Here is a 26,030-nt window from a genome sequence, read left to right as displayed (position 1 = left end):
GAGAAGAGTATCATGAGTTTTGTGTGGGCCGGGAAGACCCCGAGAGTGAGGAAGGGATTTTTGCAGCGTAGTAGGGATAGGGGGGGGGGGGGGCGCTGGCGCTACCGAGCCTGAGTGAGTACTACTGGGCCGCCAACATCTCAATGGTATGTAAGTGGATGGGAGAAGAGGAGGGAGCGGCGTGGAAGAGATTGGAGAAGGCGTCCTGTAGGGGGACTTGCCTACAAGCCATGGTGACGGCACCGTTGCCGTTCTCACCGAAGAAATACACCACAAGCCCGGTGGTGGTGGCTACTCTGAAAATATGGGGGCAATGGAGATGGCATAGGGGAAAGACGGGAGCCTCGGTGTGGTCCCCGATAAGAAATAATCATAGGCTTGCTCCGGGGAGAATGGATGGGGGATTTGGAACATGGCAAAGAGCAGGAGTAACACAATTGAGAGATCTGTTTGTAGATGGGACGTTTGCAAGTCTGGGAGCGCTGACCGAAAAATATGGGTTGCCCCAAGGGAATGCATTCCGGTATATGCAACTGAGGGCTTTTACGAGGCAACAGGTGAGGGAATTCCCGCAGCTCCCTACGCAGGAGGTGCAGGACAGAGTGATCTCAAAGACATGGGTGGGGGACGGTAAGGTGTCAGACATATATAGGGAGATGAGAGACGAGGGGGAGATTATGGTAGACGAGCTGAAAGGGAAATGGGAAGAGGAGCTGGGGGAGGAGATTGAGGAGGGGCTGTGGGCTGATGCCCTAAGTAGGGTAAACTCATCGTCCTCGTGTGTAAGGCTAAGCCTGATACAATTTAAGGTGTTACACAGGGCGCATATGACTGGAACACGGCTTAGCAAATTTTTTGGAGTAGAGGATAGGTGTGCGAGATGCTCGAAAAGCCCAGCGAATCACACCCACATGTTCTGGTCATGTCCGGCACTACAGGGGTTTTGGGTGGGGGTGACAAAGGTGCTTTCGAAGGTAGTGGGGGTCCAGGTCGAACCAAGCTGGGGGTTGGCTATATTTGGGGTTGCAGAAGAGCCGGGAGTGCAGGAGGCGAGAGAGGCTGATGTTTTGGCCTTTGCGTCCCTAGTAGCCCGGTGCAGGATGCAGGATACTGTTGATGTGGAAGGAAGCCAAGTCCCCGGGGGTGGAGACCTGGATAAATGACATGGCAGGGTTTATAAAGCTGGAACGGATTAAGTTTGTCCTAAGGGGATCGGCTCAAGGGTTCACCAGGCGGTGGCAACCGTTCGTCGAATACCTCACAGAAAGATAGAGGGAATGGAAAAGAAGAAGACAGCAGCAGCAGCCCGGGGGGGGGGGGGGGGGGGGGGGGGCGGGGGGAGGAACCGTATGGATTCTCAGGGATGTTAATATATAAGTATAATAGGTATAGGTTGTTGTTATAGATAATTGTATATTGGACTGTTAAAACATATTTTTGGAGACTATTTATCTGGGACAAGGCAGTTGCCATTTAGTTTTGTTTTTGTTTAAATATTATTTATTTCTTGTTTATAAAACTGGCCATTGTTATTTATACTGTTATATTACTGTGTAAAGGATACACAATGTACTGTGATGGTTGGCCAAAAATTTTCAATAAAATATTTTATTTAAAAAAAAGTAGAAAGAAGTTGAACCGTGACGTCACAGCCTGCAGGTAAGGGATTGGCTGGTGACTGGTAAGTAGTTTTTCTTTTATTTTCCCTCAGGTGCTATCCTGCGGGGTGCAGAGGTTGCTGAGTGAGTGCTTGCTGAGAAGGGGAGTGAATAACAGGTAAGCTCTTTCTTTCTTTTTCTTTTTTTATCGAGAGGGGATGGCAGGGAAGGTAGTGCAATGTTCCTCCTGCAGAATGTTTGAGGGATGCGGTCAGTGTCCCTGCTGATTTAATCAGTGGGAAGTGCACCCAGCTCCTCAGAAACCGCGTGAGGGAACTGGAGCTGGAGCTGGATGAACTTCGGATCATTCGGGAGGCAGAGGTGGTCATAGATAGAAGCTTCAGGGATGTAGTTACTCCAAAGAATAAAGATAGATGGGTGACGGTGAGAGGGGCTGGGGGGGGTGGGTCTTAGCAGGGGTAAGCCATGGGGTACAGGTCTCTGGCACAGAGTCTGTCCCTGTTGCTCAGAAGGGAAGGGGGGAGAGGAGTAGAGCATTAGTCATTGGAGACTCCATAGTTAGGGGGATAGATGGGAGATTCTGTGGGAATGAGAGAGCCCCACGGTTGGTGTGTTGCCTCCAAGGTGCCAGGGTGCGTGATGTCTCGGATCGTGTTTTCGGGATCCTTAAGGGGGAGGGGGAGCATCCCCAAGTCGTGGTCCTCATAGGTACCAATGACATAGGTAGGAAAAGGGATAGGGATGTAAGGCAGGAATTCAGGGAGCTAGGGTGGAAACTTAAATCTAGGACAAACAGAATTATTATCTCTGGGTTGTTACCCATGCCATGTGAAAGCGAGACGAGGAATAGGGAGAGAGAGGAGTATGTAGATAGGCCAATGAGAGGCGAGCCCATATTGGATTTGGTACTGGGTAATGAACCAGGACAGGTGTTAGATTTGGAGGTAGGTGAGCACTTCGGTGATAGTGACCACAATTCGATACGTTTACTTTAGTGATGGAAAGGGATAGGTATATACCGCAGGGCAAGAGTTATATCTGGGGGAAAGGCAATTATGGTGCGATGAGGCATGACTTAGGATGCATCGGATGGAGAGGAAAACTGCAGGGGATGGGCACAATGGAAATGTGGAGCTTGTTCAAGGAACAGCTACTGCGTGTCCTTGATAGGTATGTACCTGTCAGGCAGGGAGGATGTGGTCGAGCAAGGGAACCGTGGTTTACTAAAGCAGTTGAAACACTTGTCAAGAGGAAGAAGGAGGCTTATGTAAAGATGAGACATGAAGGTTCAGTTAGGGCACTCGAGAGTTACAAGTTAGCTAGGAAGGAGCTAAAGAGAGAGCTAAGAAGAGCCAGGAGGGGACATGAGAAGTCTTTGGCAGGTAGGATCAAGGATAACCCTAAAGCTTTCTATAGATATGTCAGGAATAAACAAATGATGAGGGTAAGAGTAGGGCCAGTCAAGGACAGTAGTGGGAAGTTGTGCTTGGAGTCCGAGGAGATAGGAGAGGTGCTAAATGAATATTTTTTATCAGTATTCACACAGGAAAAAGACAATGTTGTCGAGGAGAATACTGAGATTCAGGCTACTGGACGAGAAGGGCTTGAGGTCATAAGGAGGAGGTGTTAGCAATTCTGGAAAGTGTGAAAATAGATAAGTCCCCTGGGCCGGGTGGGATTTATCCTAGGATTCTCTGGGAAGCTAGGGAGGAGATTGCTGAGCCTTTGGCTTTGATCTTTAAGTCATCTTTGTCTATAGGAATAGTGCCGGAAGACTGGAGGATAGCAAATGTTGTCCCCTTGTTCAAGAAGGGGAGTAGAGACAACCCCAGTAACTATAGACCAGTGAGCCTTCCTTCTGTTGTGGGCTAAATCTTGGAAAGGTTTATAAGAGATAGGATGGATAATCATCTGGAAAGGAATAATTTGATTAGTCAACACGGTTTTGTGAAGAGTAGGTCGTGCCTCACAAACCTTATTGAGTTCTTTGAGAAGGTGACCAAACAGGTGGATGAGGGTAAAGCAGTTGATGTGGTGTATGTGGATTTCAGTAAAGCATTTGATAAGGTTCCCCACAGTAGGCTACTGCAGAAAACACGGAGGCATGGGATTCAGGGTGATTTAGCAGTTTGGATCAGAAATTGGCTAGCTGGAAGAAGACAAAGGGTGGTGGTTGATGGGAAATGTTCAGACTTGAGTCCAGTTACTAGTGGTATACCACAAGGATCTGTTTTGGGGCCACTGCTGTTTGTCATTTTTATAAATGACCTGGAGGAGAGCGTAGAAGGATGTGAGAGTAAATTTGCAGATGACACTAAAGTCGGTGGAGTTGTGGACAGTGCGGAAGGATGTTCCAAGTTACAGAGGGACATAGATAAGCTGCAGCGCTGGGCTGAGAGGTGGCAAATGGAGTTTAATGCAGAAAAGTGTGAGGTGATTCATTTTGGAAGGAATAACAGGAAGACAGAGTATTGGGCTAATGGTAAGATTCTTGGCAGTGTGGATGAGCAGAGAGATCTCGGTGTCCATGTACATAGATCCCTGAAAGTTGCCACCAGGTTGAGAGGGTTGTTAAGAAGGTGTACGGTGTGTTAGCTTTTATTGGTAGAGGGATTGAGTTTCGGAGCCATGAGGTCATGTTGCAGCTGTACAAAACTCTGGTGCGGCCGCATTTGGAGTATTGCGTGCAATTCTGGTCGCCGCATTATAGGAAGGATGTGGAAGCATTGGAAAGGGTGCAGAGGAGATTTACCAGAATTTTGCCCGGTGTGGAGGGAAGATCTTATGAGGAAAGGCTGAGGGACTTGAGGCTGTTTTCGTTAGAGAGAAGAAGGTTAAGAGGTGACTTAATTGAGGCATACAAGATGATCAGAGGATTGAATCGGGTGGACAGTGAGAGCCTTCTTCCTCGGATGGTGATGTCTAGCAAGAGGGGACATAGCTTTAAATTGAGGGGAGATAGATATAGGATAGATGTCAGAGGTAGGTTCTTTACTCAGAGAGTAGTAAGGGCGTGGAATGCCCTGCCTGCAACAGTAGTGGACTCGCCAACACTAAGGGCATTCAAATGGTCATTGGATAGACATATGGACAATAAGGGAATAGTGTAGATGGGCTTTAGAGTGGTTTCACAGGGCGGCGCAACATCGGGGGCCGAAGGGCCTGTACTGCGCTGTAATGTTCTATGTTGTAACGTGTTAAGAGTCTGGATGAGACAATTGAGCTCAGGCCAGTTGTGAGCGTATGACTACGACTCAATGCTAGCAGACCAGCATAAAGGAAGGAACATGGGAACGGATATTTAGCGATAACCTGCGAGCACCCCCAGGCACAACCATCGCAAGGAGAAGAGACCCTGGACTCCAAGCCCACAGAAGAGGTCTACATCGAGTGAGCGTAGTCTGGCCATCCTCCTTCACGAAGTATGAGTAATACCTCGAGCTCAGCTGTGAATCTGAGTCATATTTTGTGTGAGTGAGAATTCCCGGTCAGGGTACCAGAATTGTGAGTATAATTGGGCTAAACCGTGTACCTGTTTTGCCCTTTGCTCATCTCGCAAGTAAGGGAACCTGGGTAAAACGTTTGAATAGTAAAAGCTGGCCAAAGTGTCTGAGGTTTTACAGAAACCACAAGGTGTTTCCAACCCCCTCTCCTGAATGGCCCGGCTCTCATTTCAATGTCCCGTCCAGCTTTCCGTGCACTCCTCCCGGCTATAAAAACGGGAGATTGACCTACATTCCCTCTCCGGGCTGCTCGGAGACCAGCAATCTCACTGCCGGTCCAGCTTTATTCGATGTGACATTGCAAATATGCCGAGTGCAATAATTCACATGATGTTCTGACTCATCAACTCGAGTCCCCGAAATCTTTTGTGCTAAAAGCCGAAAAACGTCAACGACGTCAGAGTTGAAAGATTTAGTTGATGCGTGGACTTTCACTTGTGCCTTCCTTCAGAAACCCCTGAATTCTATCACCAAATAGTTCCTCTTGTTGTTTCACATCAGTAGCCTCTCAGTGGAAAGATAATTGCAATGTGTTGCCCTCAGTACCAATAATACAGGTTAAAATACAGACTGGCCAAGATCTGAGTGAGCGTTAGGACAGGGTCAATGGACTGAATAACCTGCTCGTCGTCCAATATTTCAAACGTATTACATAAGCGTTGACTGCAACAGCAAATCACCTCAGTTTCAAAACAGCCAATGAAACGGTAAACCGGTTTTCCAGTCACTTTGGCCAGACCCAGATTCGCAAAATCCATTGAACAACGCACTTGAATTGTTGTCCTTCCGTTTAATGAATAAATAAATCTCTCCTATTATGGCTGTTGGCATTATTTTCAAAGAGGAAACGCAACCAAAGATATTTCATAAAACACAACTGCAGCTTATCAGATATGTAGATACATAAAGCTGATGAACATACAAAGGTTAAACATTTACAAAAGCCCTCTTTATTAGCAACAACCTTTAACACAGGGCGGGCTCTCCCCCCCGCCCCCAGGGCTCGCTCATCCTGCTGTTGGAGAACCCACCAGGAGGGGGTTCACCTCTGACGGGACTGGAAGATCACACTGGTGGGAAGGGCCGGATAATCCCACCTATTGTAAAACACGGTAGAATAGTGGTTAGCACAGTTGCTTCACAGCTCCAGGGTCCCAGGTTCGATTCCCGGCTTGGGTCACTGTCTGTGCGGAGTCTGCACTTTCTCCCCGTGTCTGCGTGGGTTTCCTCCGGGTGCTCCGGTTTCCTCCCACAGTCCAAAGATGTGCAGGTTAGGTGGATTGGCTGTGATAAATTGCCCTTAGTGACCAAAATTGCCCATAGTGTTGGGTGGGGTTACTGGGTTATGGTGGCTGTGTGGGCTTGGGTGGGGTGCTCTTTCCAAGAGCCGGTGCAGACTTGATGGGCCGAATGGCCTCCTTCTGCTGTGTAAATTCTATACCCTCCATTGCCTAGAAACACAAGACCAGCATGCAGAGGCAAAACATATCCACCTGGAGGTTCCCCTCCAAGTCACTCACCATCCTGACTTGGAAATATATCGGCCGTTCCTTCACTGTCGCTGGGTCAAAATCCAGGAACTCCCTACTCTAACAGCACTGTGGGTGTACCTACACCTCATGGACTGCAGCCATGCAAGAAGGCAGCCTCTAAAGGGCAATTAGGGATGGGCAATCAATGCTGGTTTAGCTAGGGACACCCGCACCCCCAGAATGGATAAGAAAAATAAGAGTGTCTTAAATTAAATTAATCCCATCTCAAATAAAATTACAACTGCAAACTAAACAAACATTAAAAACTGAAATTGGAGAGATATACAGGTCAGTCAACAACTATGAAGCTGAGAATAGGGTTAACCCTTCACTGGTAGGAGGTCCTGGTCACATCTTACCTGTTGTCTTCCTGCTTGGCTGGTTCAATTTCATTTAAGGGGCTCCTCACTTTCAGTTTGAGCCCCATCTGGAATTTAAAAGATGCTGCCAGACCTCAGCGCCTCAGGCAGTTAGTGTGGAGTGACCCTCAGGCCTGGGGTGTGGGATTTCCACCTCCCTCCCTCGCTCTCCTGGAGGAGGCACTTCTGAAACTCGTTTCGTGCCTGAGTGCTCCGCAAGTCTCCAGTTCCTCCGGGGAACAAGCGTCCTCCCCCGCCGAGGAGCAGCCCCGGGCAGGCGGCGCATCAAAGCGGAGCCGAGCCCGGGGGGGACCCGGTCCAGATCGGGAGGCAGCTCAGTTACTGCACTGGGCAGAGCGGCGCCAATCACTCCGGGAGGCTGCATCCGATTATTTGGATGTATGTGTATCTGTGTGCATGTGTTAGTGTGTGTGCATCCGATTATTTGGATGTATGTGTATCTGTGTGCATGTGTTAGTGTGTGTGCATCGGGGTGTGTGTATCTGTGTGCATGTGTTAGTGTGTGCCTGTCTGTGTGCCTCGGGGTATGTGTGTCTGTGTGCATGTGTTAGTGTGTGTGCATGTCTGTGTGCCTCGGGGTGTGTGTATCTGTGTGCATGTGTTAGTGTGTGTGCATGTCTGTGTGCCTCGGGGTCTGTGTGCATGTGTTAGTGTGTGTGCATGTGTGTGCCTCGGGGTATGTGTGTCTGTGTGCATGTGTTAGTGTGTGTGCATGTCTGTGTGCCTCGGGGTGTGTGTATCTGTGTGCATGTGTTAGTGTGTGTGCATGTCTGTGTGCCTCAGGGTGTGTGTATCTGTGTGCATGTGTTAGTGTGTGTGCATGTCTGTGTGCCTCGGGGTATGTGTGTCTGTGTGCATGTGTTAGTGTGTGTGCATGTGTGTGCCTCGGGGTATGTGTGTCTGTGTGCATGTGTTAGTGTGTGTGCATGTTTGTGTGCCTCGGGGTATGTGTGTCTGTGTGCATGTGTTAGTGTGTGTGCATGTGTGTGCCTCGGGGTATGTGTACATGTGTTAGTGTGTGTGCATGCCTGTGTGCCTCGGGGCGTGTGTATCTGTGTGCATGTGTTAGTGTGTGTGCATGTCTGTGTGCCTCGGGGTATGTGTGTCTGTGTGCATGTGTTAGTGTGTGTGCATGTGTGTGCCTCGGGGTATGTGTGTCTGTGTGCATGTGTTAGTGTGTGTGCATGTCTGTGTGCCTCGGGGTGTGTGTATCTGTGTGCATGTGTTAGTGTGTGTGCATGTCTGTGTGCCTCGGGGTATGTGTGCCTCGGGGTGTGTGCATGTCTGTGTGCATGTGTTAGTGTGTGTGCATGTTTGTGTGCCTCGGGGTATGTGTGTCTGTGTGCATGTGTTAGTGTGTGTGCATGTTTGTGTGCCTCGGGGTATGTGTGTCTGTGTGCATGTGTTAGTGTGTGTGCATGTTTGTGTGCCTCGGGGTATGTGTGTCTGTGTGCATGTGTTAGTGTGTGGATTTCGGCGGCAGCGGTGCGCAGGGGCCTTCTTGGAGGTGAGTAGTGAATTTAAAACCACTTACCTTTACAGGAGCAGCCCTTTGGATTTCGGCGGCAGCGGTGCGCAGGGGCCTTCTGGGAGGTGAGTAGTTAGTTTAAAAGCTCTTACCTTTACAGGAGCAGCCCTTTGGATTTCGGCGGCAGCGGTGCGCAGGGGCCTTCTGGGAGGTGAGTAGTTAGTTTAAAACCACTTACCTTTACAGGAGCAGCCCATTGGATTTCGGCGGCAGCGGTGCGCAGGGGCCTTCTGGGAGGTGAGTAGTGAATTTAAAACCACTTACCTTTACAGGAGCAGCCCTTTGGATTTCGGCGGCAGCGGTGCGCAGGGGCCTTCTGGGAGGTGAGTAGTTAGTTTAAAACCACTTACCTTTACAGGAGCAGCCCATTGGATTTCGGCGGCAGCGGTGCGCAGGGGCCTTCTTGGAGGTGAGTAGTGAATTTAAAACCACTTACCTTTACAGGAGCAGCCCTTTGGATTTCGGCGGCAGCGGTGCGCAGGGGCCTTCTGGGAGGTGAGTAGTTAGTTTAAAAAGCCTTGCCTGGTCCCGTGTCTGTTCTTCTTTTCAGTTTTATTTGTTTTTATATAAGGCGGGAACCGGAAGTTCTACCTCTGGCAAGTGCCCCCCCCCCCCCCCCCCCCCCCCCCCAACCAATAAATTCTGGTGGAGAGGAAACCCGAGACACTACACGTGTAGTGTCTCCCACCCGCCCTCCTCCTCTAACCTAATAATAAGACCCATTGGTGTAAGGTAAGTGCCATATTATATTATTAGCATTGTGCAGGTCAAGGATCGGAGGTGGAGGAGCAGTCTCTGTCAGCGAGAGAACCTGAGAACATCTCAGACACTCAGAAGGCAAGTAAGTGATTTTTACTTTTATACCTTTTTTCAAATTGTGTGTGTCGGGGGGAAATTGAAGCGACATCACAGAAAAGCTGTGACCTGAGTGGCTGGTTGGGATTCTAACCTAAATTTAAAAAATATTTGAGTATTTGGGAACTAATTAAACATATCCTCTAAATTATAATTAAGTTATTATCTAAGCCAGAGATCGGAGAGTATTATAGTTAGCTATCGCATTTCTATTAGAAATCTAGTGCTAGGAAACAGATAGTTGACAGTAACTTTGCAATTTAAAAAAAAAAAAAAAGTATTTAAAAAAAAAAAAGAGACAAATTTTAATTAATTGACGCAATGTCAGTTAGAGGGGTGCTGTGCTCTGACTGTGAGATGTGGCAGGTCCGGGAGGCTTCCAGCGTCCCGGGTGGCTTCATCTGCAGAAAGTGCACCCAACTGGAGCTCCTCACAGACCGCATGGTTCGGTTGGAGCAGCAATTGGATGCACTTAGGAGCATGCAGGTGGCGGAAAGCGTCATAGATCGCAGTTATGTAAATGTGGTCACACCCAAGGTGCAGGCAGAGAAATGGGTGACCACCAGAAAGGGCAGGCAGTCAGTGCAGGAATCCCCTGTGGTTGTCCCCCTCTCGAACAGATATACCCCTTTGGATACTGTCGGGGGGGATAGCCTATCAGGGGAAAACAGCAGCAGCCAGAGCAGTGGCACCACGGCTGGCTCTGATGTTCAGAAGGGAGGGTCAAAGCGCAGAAGAGTAATAGTAATAGGGGACTCTATAGTCAGGGGCACAGATAGGCGTTTCTGTGGACGTGAAAGAGACTCCAGGATGGTATGTTGCCTCCCTGGTGCCAGGGTCCAGGATGTCTCCGAACGGGTAGAGGGAATCCTGAAGGGGGAGGGCAAACAGGCAGAGGTCGTTGTACATATTGGTACTAACGACATAGGCAGGAAGGGGCATGAGGTCCTGCAGCAGGAGTTCAGGGAGCTAGGCAGAAAGTTAAAGGACAGGACCTCGAGGGTTGTAATCTCGGGATTACTCCCTGTGCCACGTGCCAGTGAGGCTAGAAATAGGAAGATAGAGCAGACAAACACGTGGCTAAACAGCTGGTGTAGGAGGGAGGGTTTCCGTTTTCTGGACCACTGGGAGCTCTTCCGGGGCAGGTGTGACCTGTATAAGATGGACGGGTTGCATCTAAACCGGAGAGGCATAAATATCCTGGCCGCGAGGTTTGCTAGTGTCACACGGGAGGGTTTAAACTAGTATGGCAGGGGGGTGGGTACGGGAGCAATAGGTCAGAAGGTGAGAGCATTGAGGGAGAACTAGGGAATAGGGACAGTGTGGCTCTGAGGCAGAGCAGACGGGGAAAAGTTGCTGAACACAGCGGGTCTGGTGGCCTGAAGTGCCTATGTTTTAATGCAAGGAGCATTACGGGTAAGGCAGATGAACTTAGAGCTTGGATTACTACTTGGAACTATGATGTTATTGCCATTACAGAGACCTGGTTGAGGGAAGGGCAGGATTGGCAGCTAAACGTTCCAGGATTTAGATGTTTCAGGCGGGATAGAGGGGGATGTAAAAGGGGAGGCGGAGTTGCGCTACTTGTTCGGGAGAATATCACAGCTATACTGCGAGAGGACACCTCAGAGGGCAGTGAGGCTATATGGGTAGAGATCAGGAATAAGAAGGGTGCAGTCACAATGTTGGGGGTATACTACAGGCCTCCCAACAGCCAGCGGGAGATAGAGGAGCAGATAGGTAGACAGATTTTGGAAAAGAGTAAAAACAACAGGGTTGTGGTGATGGGAGACTTCAACTTCCCCAATATTGACTGGGACTCACTTAGTGCCAGGGGCTTAGACGGGGCGGAGTTTGTAAGGAGCATCCAGGAGGGCTTCTTAAAACAATATGTAGACAGTCCAACTAGGGAAGGGGCGGTACTGGACCTGGTATTGGGGAATGAGCCCGGCCAGGTGGTAGATGTTTCAGTAGGGGAGCATTTCGGTAACAGTGACCACAATTCAGTAAGTTTTAAAGTACTGGTGGACAAGGATAAGAGTGGTCCGAGGATGAATGTGCTAAATTGGGGGAAGGCTAATTATGACAATATTAGGTGGGAACTGAAGAACATAGATTGGGGGCGGATGTTTGAGGGCAAATCAACATCTGACATGTGGGAGGCTTTCAAGTGTCAGTTGAAGGGAATACAGGACAGGCATGTTCCTGTGAGGAAGAAAGATAAATACGGCAATTTTCGGGAACCTTGGATGACGAGTGATATTGTAGGCCTCGTCAAAAAGAAAAAGGAGGCATTTGTCAGGGCTAAAAGGCTGGGAACAGACGAAGCCTGTGTGGCATATAAGGAAAGTAGGAAGGAACTTAAGCAAGGAGTCAGGAGGGCTAGAAGGGGTCATGAAAAGTCATTGGCAAATAGGGTTAAGGAAAATCCCAAGGCTTTTTACACATACATAAAAAGCAAGAGGGTAGCCAGGGAAAGGGTTGGCCCACTGAAGGATAGGCAAGGGAATCTATGTGTGGAGCCAGAGGAAATGGGCGAGGTACTAAATGAATACTTTGCATCAGTATTCACCAAAGAGAAGGAATTGGTAGATGTTGAGTCTGGAGAAGGGGGTGTAGATAGCCTGGGTCACATTGTGATCCAAAAAGACGAGGTGTTGGGTGTCTTAAAAAATATTAAGGTAGATAAGTCCCCAGGGCCTGATGGGATCTACCCCAGAATACTGAAGGAGGCTGGAGAGGAAATTGCTGAGGCCTTGACAGAAATCTTTGGATCCTCGCTGTCTTCAGGGGATGTCCCGGAGGACTGGAGAATAGCCAATGTTGTTCCTCTGTTTAAGAAGGGTAGCAAGGATAATCCCGGGAACTACAGGCCGGTGAGCCTTACTTCAGTGGTAGGGAAATTACTGGAGAGAATTCTTCGAGACAGGATCTACTCCCATTTGGAAGCAAATGGACGTATTAGTGAGAGGCAGCACGGTTTTGTGAAGGGGAGGTCGTGTCTCACTAACTTGATAGAGTTTTTCGAGGAGGTCACTAAGATGATTGATGCAGGTAGGGCAGTGGATGTTGTCTACATGGACTTCAGTAAGGCCTTTGACAAGGTCCCTCATGGTAGACTAGTACAAAAGGTGAAGTCACACGGGATCAGGGGTGAGCTGGCAAGGTGGATTCAGAACTGGCTAGGCCATAGAAGGCAGAGGGTAGCAATGGAGGGATGCTTTTCTAATTGGAGGGCTGTGACCAGTGGTGTTCCACAGGGATCAGTGCTGGGACCTTTGCTGTTTGTAGTATATATAAATGATTTGGAGGAAAATGTAACTGGTCTGATTAGTAAGTTTGCAGACGACACAAAGGTTGGTGGAATTGCGGATAGCGATGAGGACTGTCTGAGGATACAGCAGGATTTAGATTGTCTGGAGACTTGGGCGGAGAGATGGCAGATGGAGTTTAATCCGGACAAATGTGAGGTAATGCATTTTGGAAGGGCTAATGCAGGTAGGGAATATACAGTAAATGGTAGAACCCTCAAGAGTATTGAAAGTCAAAGAGATCTAGGAGTACAGGTCCACAGGTCATTGAAAGGGGCAACACAGGTGGAGAAGGTAGTCAAGAAGGCATACGGCATGCTTGCCTTCATTGGACGGGGCATTGAGTATAAGAATTGGCAAGTCATGTTGCAGCTGTATAGGACCTTAGTTAGGCCACACTTGGAGTATAGTGTTCAATTCTGGTCGCCACACTACCAGAAGGATGTGGAGGCTTTAGAGAGGGTGCAGAAGAGATTTACCAGAATGTTGCCTGGTATGGAGGGCATAAGCTATGAGGAGCGATTGAATAAACTCGGTTTGTTCTCTCTGGAACGAAGGAGGTTGAGGGGCGACCTGATAGAGGTCTACAAAATTATGAGGGGCATAGACAGAGTGGATAGTCAGAGGCTTTTCCCCAGGGTAGAGGGGTCAATTACTAGGGGGCATAGGTTTAAGGTGAGAGGGGCAAGGTTTAGAGTAGATGTACGAGGCAAGTTTTTTACGCAGAGGGTAGTGGGTGCCTGGAACTCGCTACCGGAGGAGGTAGTGGAAGCAGGGACGATAGGGACATTTAAGGGGCATCTTGACAAATATATGAATAGGATGGGAATAGAAGGATACGGACCCAGGAAGTGTAGAAGATTGTAGTTTAGTCGGGCAGTATGGTCGGCGCGGGCTTGGAGGGCCGAAGGGCCTGTTCCTGTGCTGTACATTTCTTTGTTCTTTGTTCTTTGTGTGCCTCGGGGTATGTGTTAGTGTGTGTGCATGTCTGTGTGCCTCGGGGTGTGCGTGTCTGTGTGCATGTGTTAGTGTGTGTGCATGTTTGTGTGCCTCGGGGTATGTGTGTCTGTGTGCATGTGTTAGTGTGTGTGCATGTTTGTGTGCCTCGGGGTATGTGTGCCTCGGGGTGTGTGTATCTGTGTGCATGTGTTAGTGTGTGTGCATGTCTGTGTGCCTCGGGGTATGTGTGCCTCGGGGTGTGTGCATGTCTGTGTGCATGTGTTAGTGTGTGTGCATGTTTGTGTGCCTCGGGGTATGTGTGTCTGTGTGCATGTGTTAGTGTGTGTGCATGTTTGTGTGCCTCGGGGTATGTGTGTCTGTGTGCATGTGTTAGTGTGTGTGCCTCGGGGTATGTGTTAGTGTGTGTGCATGTCTGTGTGCCTCGGGGTGTGTGTGTCTGTGTGCATGTGTTAGTGTGTGTGCATGTTTGTGTGCCTCGGGGTGTGTGTGTCTGTGTGCACGTGTTAGTGTGTGTGCATGTTTGTGTGCCTCGGGGTGTGTGTGTGTGTGTGCATGTGTTAGTGTGTGTGCATGTTTGTGTGCCTCGGGGTATGTGTGTCTGTGTGCATGTGTTAGTGTGTGTGCCTCGGGGTATGTGTTAGTGTGTGTGCATGTCTGTGTGCCTCGGGGTGTGTGTGTCTGTGTGCATGTGTTAGTGTGTGTGCATGTCTGTGTGCCTCGGGGTGTGTATCTGTGTGCATGTGTTAGTGTGTGTGCATGTTCCTTTGATCATCCCCCCCCCCAGTCAAAAACGAGAATGGAATTTTCTTCTCGACCTTTGTTTAGGTTCAGCGTAAACATGCCAAGCTAATTAAAGGAACACCCACAGGTTTGATTCTACTCCTGGGGGCGTCCGCCTCCGGCGGCCTTCCTCTCTTCCACCATTTATATAAAAACATATTCCTGGGGTGTGGTTGTGTTTCTATCACACATTGGGTTTCCCGAGAATCAACTGATTGTGTTCCCTTTTTCAGGGGCCACAATTATTAAGGGAAAGGAAATAATATTACACCCAGTGTCAATGATACACTCCTGCCACAGGCACCTGGCAATCATGAATAGAATCAGCACACAAACACTTGGGCGATGTTACTGGAGTAATAATCCAGAGGCCTAATCTAATGATAATACAATTCATTAACACTGGGATAACAAGGCAGTCTCACCAATGGTGCCCATGTCATTACTTGATTGCTGTAACATCCCATCTGGTTCGCCAACGTCCTTTAGGGAAAGAAAGCTACCGTCCTTACCTGGTCTGGCCTACACTTGACTCCAGGCCCACGGCAATGTGGTTGACTCTTAACTGCTCTCTGAAATGGCCGAGCGACGTGCTCCGAAATGTTCAAGAAGGTGCCCAGGGCGATTGAGCATGGGTGATAAATGCCAGCGTTAGCGGAAACAACCACACCCCAGGAATATGTTTTTATATAAAAATGGTGGAAGAGAGGAAGGCAGCCGGAGGCAGACGCCCCCAGGAGTAGCATCAAACCCGTGAGTGTGTGGGTGTTCCTTTAATTAGCTTGGCATGTTTACGCTGAACCTAAACAAAGGTCGAGAAGAAAATTCCATTCTCGTTTTTGACTGGGGGGGGCGGGGGCGGGGTGGGATGATGGACCAACAACAGAGGCAGCGGGTAGCACCGAGAAAATCAAAAGTGCACCCTTTTAGCAAAAAGAAAATCACAATTATGATATTATCCAAACAAATTAAAAATAAGCATCAAGCAAAGAATACATTCCCACTTAAATCAGTATTGTATTATCGAGTCAGCAATGTGCACAATACCCTGTAGTGCCCACAGGTGTGCAGGCCCCTTGTGTTTACGATGAGAGAACAAATGTTGCGAGGATAATTCTATTCTCGTGGGGGAATTAAAAAGCCGCAACACCAGTATCATTATGTGAAAGAAGAGGTGGCGTTCCGGTTGCCAATTCCCGCTGCCGGTCCTGGAGTCGAAGATTAATTCCTTGGCCACTGCGTCAAACAAAGTCAGGAGTAATGGCCAAAGGGAATTCAGATACAGGTGTCTTTACATTTTATTTCCTGTGATTTTCATCAGTTAGAAAAAATGCTGGAGAGTGGATGTGGGCCTCGCTGGCGAGACCAGCAGTTATTGCCCATCCCTAATTGCCCTTGAGAAGGTGGTGGTGAGCTGCCTTCTCGAACCGCTGCCGTCCGTGTGGTAGGTACTCCCACAGTGCTGTTAGGGAGTTCCAGGAATTTGACCCAGAATTAGTGAAGAAATGGTGATTAAAGTTGCCAGTCAGGGTGGCGATTGACTTGGAGGGTAATTTGTAAGTGGTGGTGTTCCCTTATATCTGCTGCCCTTGTTCTTCTAGGTGGTAGACGTAGCGAGTTAGGAAGGTGGTGTCAAAGAAACCTTTGTGAGTTACTGCAGTGCATTTTGTAGATGGCACACACGGCTGCCACCGTGTCTCGGGAGTGGAGGGAGTGAACGTTTAAGGTGGTGGGTGGGGTGCTAATTAAGTGGGCTGCTTTGTCTTGATGACGTTAAGCCGAGTGTTGCTAGGACTGCACTCATCCAGGCAAGTTGAGAGTATTCCATCACAGTCCTGACAAGTGCCTTGTAGAGATGGTGGACAGGCTTTGGGGAGTCAGGTGGTGAATTACTCACTGCAGGATTCCTAGCCTCTGACCTGCTATTATAGTCACAGTATCAATTCAGTTAGGGTCAATATTAACCCCAACGATGTCGATTGTGGGGGGAGTCAACCATGTTAATGCCATTGAATGTCAAGGGCAATGGTTAGATTTTCTCTCCTGAATATTGCCCGGGTCTTGCTGCATATGGCATAGACTGCTTCAGTATCTGAGGAGTCGCAAATGGTGCTGAGCATCAGCAAACGTCCCCACGTCTGACCTTATGATGGAGGAAAGTTCATTGATGAGGCAGCTCAAGGTGATTGGGCTTAAGACACTCCCCTGAGGAACTCCTGCAGTGATGTCCTGAAACAAAGATGATTGACTTCCAACAGCCACAACCATCTTCCTTTGTGCCAGGTCTGACCCCAACCAGCGGAGAGTGACTCCAGTTTTGCTAGGGCTCCTTGATGTTACTGTCAGTCAACTGCTGTCCTGATGCCCAGGGCAGTCACTCTCACCTCAGGAGTCCAGCTCCTTGAAGATTATTATCTAAACATGGACTAAATGTCACAAGTAGGCTTACATTAACACTGCAATGAAGTTAGTGAAAATCCCCTAGTCGCCACACGATGGCGCCTGTTTGGGAGGGAGAATTCAGAATGTCCAATTCACTGACCCAGCACTTTCGGGACGTGGGGGAGGAAACCGGAGCACCCGGTGGAAACCCACGCAGACACGGGGAGAATGTGCAGACTCCGCGCAGGCAGTGACCTGATGCACTATCAATTATGACGAGACGAGAGTAGAATGTAATCGAGGCTTTATTACACAGAGATGCGTGGCCTCCTACAGCAGCTGATGAAATGGCTGCTGTACGGAGAGTACAGATATTTATACTCCGCCTACTGGGCGGAGCCAGCAGGCAGGGATCTACCCCCATACCTGTAGTACAGGGGCCTTACCGTAAAACTTATATATACAGTATAATACATCAGTGGTGACTACCACATGACCCAAGCCGGGAATCAAACCCAGATCCCTGGTGCTGTGAAGCAACTGTGCTAACCATTAAATGCTGAAATGAGGGCAGGAGCTGAGTGACCCTGGCAGAACCCCAACTGAGCACCGGTGAGCAGGTTATTGCTGAGTAAGTGCTGCTTGATAGCTGGCTGCTTTCATTCGCTTGGCTGATGGGGTTGGTGTGATAAGGTTATTTGAGTGCAGGCTGTGGGGAGGGTTGGCACGTGAGATCCATGTGAGAAACCTACAGGAAGAAATCCAATTGGAGTTGACAAGGAGGGAGGAATGAACGTTCCCAGAATTTGGAGAGACAGCGGGGTGGACAGTCAACTTTCACAGCAGCAGAGGGGACACCACTGAGCCTTAAACATGGTTAAAGTTTGTAGGAAATCTTTACTTTGCTCATGGTTTGCACAAGGGAACATTAGATCACCTGCTCGTTATACAACTCCACTTACGTTTACAGAGCCTCTAAACCTCAACTCTGTCTTAGCAACATTTCTTTCAAGGTTTTCTGCCACACCCGGAATACGGTGTACAGTTTCGGTTCTCTTACTTTGGGGGTGGGGGGGGGGGGGGGGGGGGGTATACTTATATTAAAAACAGTTCCGAGAAGGTTCACTGGGATGATTCCTGGGATAAATGGCTTTAGCGCATGAGGAACGGGTTGAGCCGATGCCCATTGGAATTTAGAAGAATAAGAGTTGATCTTATTGAAATCTGGAAGATCTTTGGGGGGACACGAGAGGGTGAATTCTGAGAGGATGTTTCCCCTTGTGGGAGGGACCAGGACTAGGGGGTCACAGTTTGAAAATAAGGGGTCTCCCATTTAAGCTGAAAATGAGGAGAATTTTTGCTCTAAGAGTTGAGAGTCTGTGGAACTCTCTTCCCCAGAGAGTGATGGCAGTTGGCACATTGAATATTTTTAAGGCTGAATTAGTTAGATTCCAGTCTGAGTATAAGGGGCAGGCAGGAAAGTGGAGTTAAGGACTCAATCAGATCAACCATGATCTTATTAAATGGGAGAGGAGGATCGATGGGCTGAATGGCCCACTTTTATGATATCAAGATACGGCTGGAAGTACTGGATACAGCAAAGGTTATGGGCCCTGACAACATGCCAGCAATAGTTCTGAAGACTTGTGCTCCAGAACTTGCGCGCTTCTAGCCAAGATGTTCCAGCACAGTTACAACACCAAGAAATCTTACAACACCAGGTTAAAGTCCAACAGGTTCATTTGGAACCACTAACTTTCGGAGCGTAGCTCCTTCATCAGGTGAGTGAAGATGTGGGTTTTTTTGTTGTTTTCTTCCTGCACAAAGAACAAAATGGCACAGGAACAGGCCCTTCGGCCCTCCAAGTCTGTACCGGTCATGATACCGCCCTTGGCCAAAACCCTCAGCACTTCCTTGTGCCGTATCCCTCTATACCCATCCTATCCATGTGTTTGTCAAGATGCCTTTTGAACGCCGTTAATGTATCTGTTTCCACAACCTCCCCTGGCAACGCATTCCAGGCACTCACCACCCTCTATGTAAAAAATCCTGCCTCGCACATCTCCTCTAAACTTTGCCCCATGGACCTTAAACGTATGCCCCCTGGTGACTGACCCCTCCACCCTAGGAAAGAGTGCCTGCCCATCCACTCTATCATTGACCCTCATAACCTTGTAGACCTCTATCTGATCACCCCTCAATCTCCGTCGTTCTGAAGGGCAGCACGATGGCACAGTGGTTAGCACTGCGGTCTCACAGCTCCAGGGTACCCAGGTTCAATTCCGGCCTCGGGTTACTGTCTGCATGGAGTTTGCACTTTCTCCCTGTGTCTGTGTGGGTTTCCTCCGGATGCTCCAGTTTCCTCCCACTGTCCAAAGAAGCGCAGGTTAGGTGGATTGGCCTTGTTAAATTACCCTTAATGTCCAAAAGGTTAGGTTGAGTTGCTGGGTTGCAGGGATAGGGTGGAGGTGTAGGCTTATGTAGGGTGCTCTTTCTAAGGGCCGGTGTGGGCTTGATGGGCCGAATGGCCTCCTTCTGCACTGTAGATTCTATGTTCTATGTTCAGTCCGAGTCTATTCAGCCTCTCCGCATAGCTAACAGGAGGGGTGAGGTTAATCGTACAGATGCATTGAAGGAGAAGCATATGAGAGAGAAAGGAATAAATGTATAGGATGAGGTGAAGAGGGGTTAAAGGAGGAGGCTTGTGTGAATCATAGACCAGGCAATGACTTGTTACTATGCTGGAGACCATCTTAGATGAATGCTATTCTGTGAACGCACTACCAAGATCCAGGGCTGAATTACCCTTTTCAATAGTTGTGCGTGATATTTTTTTCAATGTACAAGCTTCATGCTTAAGCCTTCCACTTTAAGATCACAGCAGAGATCTGCCAATTTCAGCCTGCAAACCTCTGTGCAATATTACACAGACCTTCCCCGATTCCCATCAACATGAATGTTTATCCTGTTAAACTGCAGCTTTCATTTTTAAAATATAAATTCCAAAATTATTTCCAACCAACATAAATGTTTTGTACAACATTCATGTCAAACTACCGTCAAGTATTATGCTTTTAACTGTTCGCCTGCACTGTCCATTGTGCAGTAAAGGTGGGTGGTTTAAAACAGAAATAAATTTTAAAAATCTGGAGTCTCTTGTAGCTCACACCACAATTAAGTTTTATCATCCAATCTAGTTCCGCTAGCTTATCAGCAAAGTAAATATCAGTTATCTGACTAACTTATATGAATGTGGTTTACAGCTGGTTAATCATTAAACAGTGGATAAAAGCAAATTACTGCAGATGCTGGAATCTGAAACGAAAGAGAAAATGCTGGAAAATCTCAGCATCTGTAGGGAGAGAAAAGAGCGAACGTTACGAGTCCGATGACTCTTTGTCAAAGCTAACAGACAGAGAAAATAGGAAATATTTATACTGTGGAGTGAGAATGAAAGATGAGTCATAGCCACAGAAACCCAGGGAAACCGGGTGCTAATGGCCACAGAAACCCCGGGGAAAGAGGGTCAATGGCAGTCCCCAGAGAAGACAGTTAAAATGAAATGGGATGAAAACAAATGGGTCGAGGTGGGTTGGAGCTGATCATCTGAAGTTGTTGAATTCGATGTTGAGGCCGGAAGGCTGCAGCGTGCCTAACCGGAAGATGAGATGTTGTTCCTCCAGTTTCCGTTGGGCTTCACTGGACTAAGGAAATTTGGCATGTCAGCTATGACCCTCATCAACTTCTACAGATGCACCATAGAAAGCATTCTTTCTGGTTGTATCACAGCTTGGTATGGAGCCTGCTCTGCCCAAGACCGCAGGAAACTACAAAAGGTTGTGAATGTCGCCCAGTCCATCACGCAAACCAGCCTCCCATCCATTGACTCGTCTACAATTCCCGCTGCCTCGGAAAGGCAGCCAGCGTAATTAAGGACCCCACGCACCCCGGACATATTCTCTTCCACCTTCTTCCGTCAGGAAAAAGATACCAAAGTTTGAGGTCACGTACCAACCGACTAAAGAACAGCTTCTTCCCTACTGCCATCAGATTTTTGAATGGACCTACCTCGTATTAAGTTGATCTTTTCTCTACACCTTGCTAGAACTGTAACATTATATTCTGCAGTCTCTCCTTCCTTCCCTATGTACGGTACGCATTGTTTGTACAGCACGCAAGAAACAATACTTTTCACTGTATACTGATACATGTGACAATAAATCAAATTAAATCAAACATTGCAGCAGGCCAAGAACAGACATGTGGGCATGGGAGTGGGGTATTTTGTTAAAATGGCAAGCAACAGGAAGGTCAGGGTCCTGAATGCGCACAGACCGAAGATGCTCAGCAAAGCGATCACCCAGTCTGCGTTTGGTCTCTCCGATATAGAGGCCACCACATTGGGAGCAGCGAATGCAGTAGAACAAATTGGAAGAGATACAAGTGAAACGCTGCTTAACCTGGAATGAGGGTTTTGGGCCTGGGATGTTAAGCATGGAAGAGGTAAAGGAGCAGGTGTTACACCTCCTGCGATTGCATGGGAAGGTGCCATGGGTGATGGGAGAGGTACTGGGTATGATGGAGGAGTGGACTAGATTGTCTCGGAGGGAACGGCCTCTGCGGAATGCTGACAGAGGGAGTGAAGGGAAGATGTGTTTGGTGGTGGCATCACGCTGGAGTTGGTGAAAATGGCGGAGGATTATGCTTTGCACACGGAGGCTGGTGGGGTGAAATGTGAGAACGAGGGAGACTCTATCCTTGTTGAAGGAGTGGAGGGGGCGAGGGTAGTGGCGCGGGAGATGGACCGCACACTGTTGAGGGCCCTGTCCACAATTGTAGGTGGGAAATCACAGTTGAGGAAGAAGAAACACATTTTCAAAGCACCATTTTGGAAAGTGGCATCATCGGAACAAATGCGACAGAGGCGAAGGAGTTGAGAGAAAGGGATGGAGTCCTTGCAGGGTGTCGGGTGCGAAGAGCTGTAGTCCAGATAGCTGTGGGAGTCAGTGGCTTGTCATTAATTAGTGCCATGTTTCAAAAGTGGCATATTATACATGCGAACGGATTAGAACCAGGAGGCCATTCTGCCCCTTGAACCTGTACTGCTGTTCAATATCATGGTTGATCTAATTTTAACTGATGGAGATTGTATCTATCGGATTGTGGCCTTAACTCCAATTTCTTCCTACCCGCTACGCCCTTTAGACTCCCTTGTCACTTATGAACCTAAGAACCAAATTAAGAGCCTTAAAAATATTAAATAATAATAATCTTTATTATTGTCACAAGTCAGCTTACATTAACACTACAATGAAGTTACTGTGAAAATCCCCTAGACGCCACATTCTGGCACCTGTTCGGGTACACGGAGGGAGAATTCAGGATGTCCAATTTGCCTAACAAGCACGGTTATGGTCTCCTTTCGGGACTTGTGGGAGGAAACCGTAGCACCCGGAGGTAACTCACGCAGACACGGGGAAAACGTACAGGCAGTGACCCAAGCGGGAATCGAACCCGGGACCCTGGTGCTGTGAAGCAATAGTGCTAACCACTGTGCTACTGTGCCTAAGGGACTGAGAGGGATTTTAAAGGGTGTTTTAGGGAGTGGAGTTTGGAAATTCCCACATGACAATCATCTGGGGGGGATACGGAGAAGAAATCCACAGGCACTAACTTGGGTTCAGGAGTGGATTGTGTGTATTTGACCACAGTCATCTTGTGTGATTAAAAGGGACTTTGTAGGGCAGCACTGTGGCGCAGTGGGCTAGCCCTGTTGCCTCACGGCGCCGAGGTCCCAGGTTCGATCCCGGCTCTGGGTCACGGTCTGTGTGGAGTTTGCACATTCTCCCCGTGTTTACGTGGGTTTCGCCCCCACAGCCCAAAGATGTGCAGGGTAGGTGGATTGGCCACGCTAAATTGCCCCTTAATTGGAAAAAATAAATTAGCCACTCTAAATTTATTTTTCAAAAAGGGACTTTGTGCTAATAAGATCATTGTAGATTAAGATGTACTTTGCGCATCATGTTAATCTTAAAACCGGTGTGTAATTGTGAAGCTGAGGGGGGGGGGGGGGGGGGGCGGGGGAGAAAGACTAAAATCATATTACACCATTGTCCAATTTTTTCAGGTTTTCTTTTTGGCTATTAAAACTAATTAGTAATCCTGTGATTCTGGAGCTGAGTCCACAAAGATCAGCCATGATCTCATTAAATGGCGGAGCAGGCTTGAGGGGCCAGATGGCCTACTCCTGCTCCTAGTTCTTATGATTCTATTCCTCCACATTTAATGAAATTTTTTTTCCCGTCTTTTGAGCCAGGGTTTCATTCTGGGATCTTCCCATCTAATAATCTCAACTGTGATCGTAACACCCCCAGTTCTAGTCTCTCCCTTTCAGCATCCACACTGTCAAGTCCCCTCAGGATCTTGTATCTTTAAGATCACCTCTCATTCTTCTAAACTCCAATTCAGTCAAATAGGTTTCAGATTTCTTCAAACTGCTTCTAATCCATTTATATTCCTAAATAAGGAGACCATAACTGTTTATAATACTCTAGATATGGTTACACCAAAACTCTGGCAAAATATCCCTGCTTCTGCATTCCATTCCCCTTGCAATAAATAACAACATTCCATTCCTCTTCCTAATCACTTGCTGCATCTGCATACTAACTTTTCCCGATTCATGTATCAGGACACTCGGGTTCCTCTGTAGCACCGGGTTCTGCAATCTCGCTGCATCCAAATGATTTGCTGCTTTTCTATTTTTCCTGCCAAAGTGGACAAGTTCACATTTTCCCACATTATACTCCATCTGCCAAATATTTGCCCACTTACTTACCTTTCTATATGCTTCTGCAGACTCTTTTATGTCCTCTTCGCAAGTTAGGCTCAGCTTTTCCGGCCCCACCACAGCAGGTTCACCCTCGGTGGATGTGGTGAGCCATTCAAATGCCCCTCGACAACTACAGGACTGAAAGATCCCACTGATGGGAGGGGCTGGAAAACCACACCCTTACATTCACCTATCATTTGCATCAGCAAATTTAGCAACCGTACATCGGTCTCTTCATTGAAGTCACGCTAATCACTGTGGCACTCCGCTCATCGCGTCTTGCGAACTGAAAAATTACCCATTCATGCATTCTCTACATTTCCTATTAGCTAACTAGTTTTCCATCCGTGCTAATATGTTATCCCTTACACCATCAGCTCTTAATTTGCACCACGATGCAGAAATCGAAGTACACCACATACTTCCCCTTTATCCATGTCGCTTGTTACTTCCTCAAAGCTAATTTCCCTTTAGCAAATCATGTTGACTCTGTTGGATTGCATTGAAATTTTCTTAGTGCCCTGCTATAACCTCCTTAATAATAGATTTGAGCTTTTAGCATGACAGATGTTAACCTAACTGGCCTGTAGTTTCATATTTTGTCTCTCTCCTCTCTGGAGTAGGGGAGTCACATTCACTACTTTTCAATCCGATGGGACTTTTCCAGAATCTAGGGAATTTTGGAAAGTTAAAGTGAATACATGCAACTACACCAGCAGCCACGTCTTTTAAGGCCATAGGACGAAGTCCATCAGGACCTGGGGACTTGTCAGCTTTTAGTTCCAATAGTTTTCCCAGTCCCCTAGTTTTTCCTTACTTTCACTTCCTGATTCACATTTATTTCTGGGATGTTATCTTCTATGGTGAAAACAGGCTCAAAAATGTCCGTTCAATTTATCTCTTTTCTTATTTTCCATTAGTCCCTCAGGCTCTCACTCTCTAGGGGAGGAACATTCACTTTTCTAGCTACTTTCTCTCTTGCTCTAACTTCACAGAATTTTTATGACGCAGAATTTGGCTCATTACGTCTGCACCAGTTTCCACAAATGCATCATGATTTAGTGCCATAACTCCGGACCCTGCACATCTCTTCAAACTACCATCGAATTCAGCCTAGAATACCTCGATTGAACCTGCCTCCACCACACTTCCAGGCCGTGCATTCTGGACCCGGACCACTTGCTGGGTGAAAAAGCTTTTATCGCATATCACATTTATTTCTTTTGCAAATCACCTTAAATCTCTGCCCTCTCGTTCTTGACCCTTTTACCAGCAGGAACAGTTTGTCCCCCGTCTACTCTGTCCAGCACCTCATGATTTTGAGCATCTCAATCAACTCTCCTCTCAGCCTTCTTCCCTCAGAGGAAAACAGTCCCAACCTCTCCAATCTACCTTTGTAACTGAAATTGCTCATTTCTAGAACCATTCTTGTACACCTCTCCTGCATTCTCTCCTTATTAATCTTTTAAACATTTTTTGGATGTGCATTATATTCTGTCTAATCTTCCGACCTTTGCAGAATCTTTTTCTTTCAACTTGATACTATCTTTAACTTCCCTAGGTAAGACACAGATCGTGCAACCTTCCCGTTAAGTCTTCCTTTTTGCACAAGAATGCATCTATTCTGAATATGCGGAAATTCTTGCTTCAACTCTGCATTTAAACATAGAAGCTATGTGCTGGTGTACTCATTGTAAAACACCATCGACTAACCTGGGATTGACGACTGTAAGGTTAATGATTCCCTTGTAACCCTTTACACCAAACCAGCTAAAGAAAGCATTCTGTTGTTTCGCTCCTTCTGACTGATATGCTCTCGACCTCCAATAACGTAGTGGCTGAGGTGTCACTGACACCAATGTTACTTCCTTTAGACTTCTCTTTTTCAGGTTTGCGCACACAAAAAAATGACTTCAAAATTCTGATCGAGACCAACCACGCAGTTACGCCAACAGGAAGTGTATTGCTGGTTCAAAGCTTGCAACTTTACAGTACAAGGGTGATGCACTGCAACAGATACATGTTCCATTTCTTATGGTCGCATTTTAACAAATCATAAGACCATAAGACATTGGAGCAGAATTAGGCCACTCGGCCCATCGAGTCGCTCCGCCATACAATCATGGCTGATATTTTCTCATCCCCATTCTCCTGCCTTCTCCCCATAACCCCTGGTCCCCTTATTGACCAAGAACCTATCTATCTCTGTCTTAAAGACACTCAGTTCCCAGCATAATGTCCAGACATTTGGTCAAATAAATAAATTCATTATTAATAATAAGACGACCATCTATAAAACAGCAAAAATAACCTATTCAAGAATGGAAAAAATAAACATTACAAAACTG

The 26,030-nt window shown here is 47.5% G+C and overlaps 1 protein-coding gene across 4 annotated transcripts in view; it reads right to left on the bottom strand.

The window, feature by feature from the left end:
• LOC140426031 (mucolipin-2-like) overlaps nt 1-25,463 on the bottom strand; it is a 98,202-nt gene extending 72,739 nt beyond the window's left edge. Inside the window, exon 1 of one of the 4 annotated variants that reach the window (XM_072510319.1) lies at nt 25,396-25,463. Coding sequence is in view for 2 of the 4 variants with exons in the window: in XM_072510318.1 (XP_072366419.1) it covers nt 7,014-7,081 (68 nt within the window). In the remaining 2 variants the exon portion in view is untranslated. Of the gene's footprint in view, nt 1-7,013; nt 7,330-23,688; nt 24,320-25,395 lie in introns of those variants that run through there. The other 3 variants (XM_072510320.1, XM_072510318.1, XM_072510321.1) reach the window with 3 other exon arrangements.
• Nucleotides 25,464-26,030: the final 567 nt, after the last annotated feature.

This window comes from Scyliorhinus torazame, chromosome 7, assembly GCF_047496885.1.
Source record: "Scyliorhinus torazame isolate Kashiwa2021f chromosome 7, sScyTor2.1, whole genome shotgun sequence".
NCBI lineage: Eukaryota > Metazoa > Chordata > Chondrichthyes > Carcharhiniformes > Scyliorhinidae > Scyliorhinus > Scyliorhinus torazame.
The sequence above is the reverse complement of the archived record's forward strand: the minus strand, read 5'-3'. Positions and strand labels throughout refer to the sequence as shown.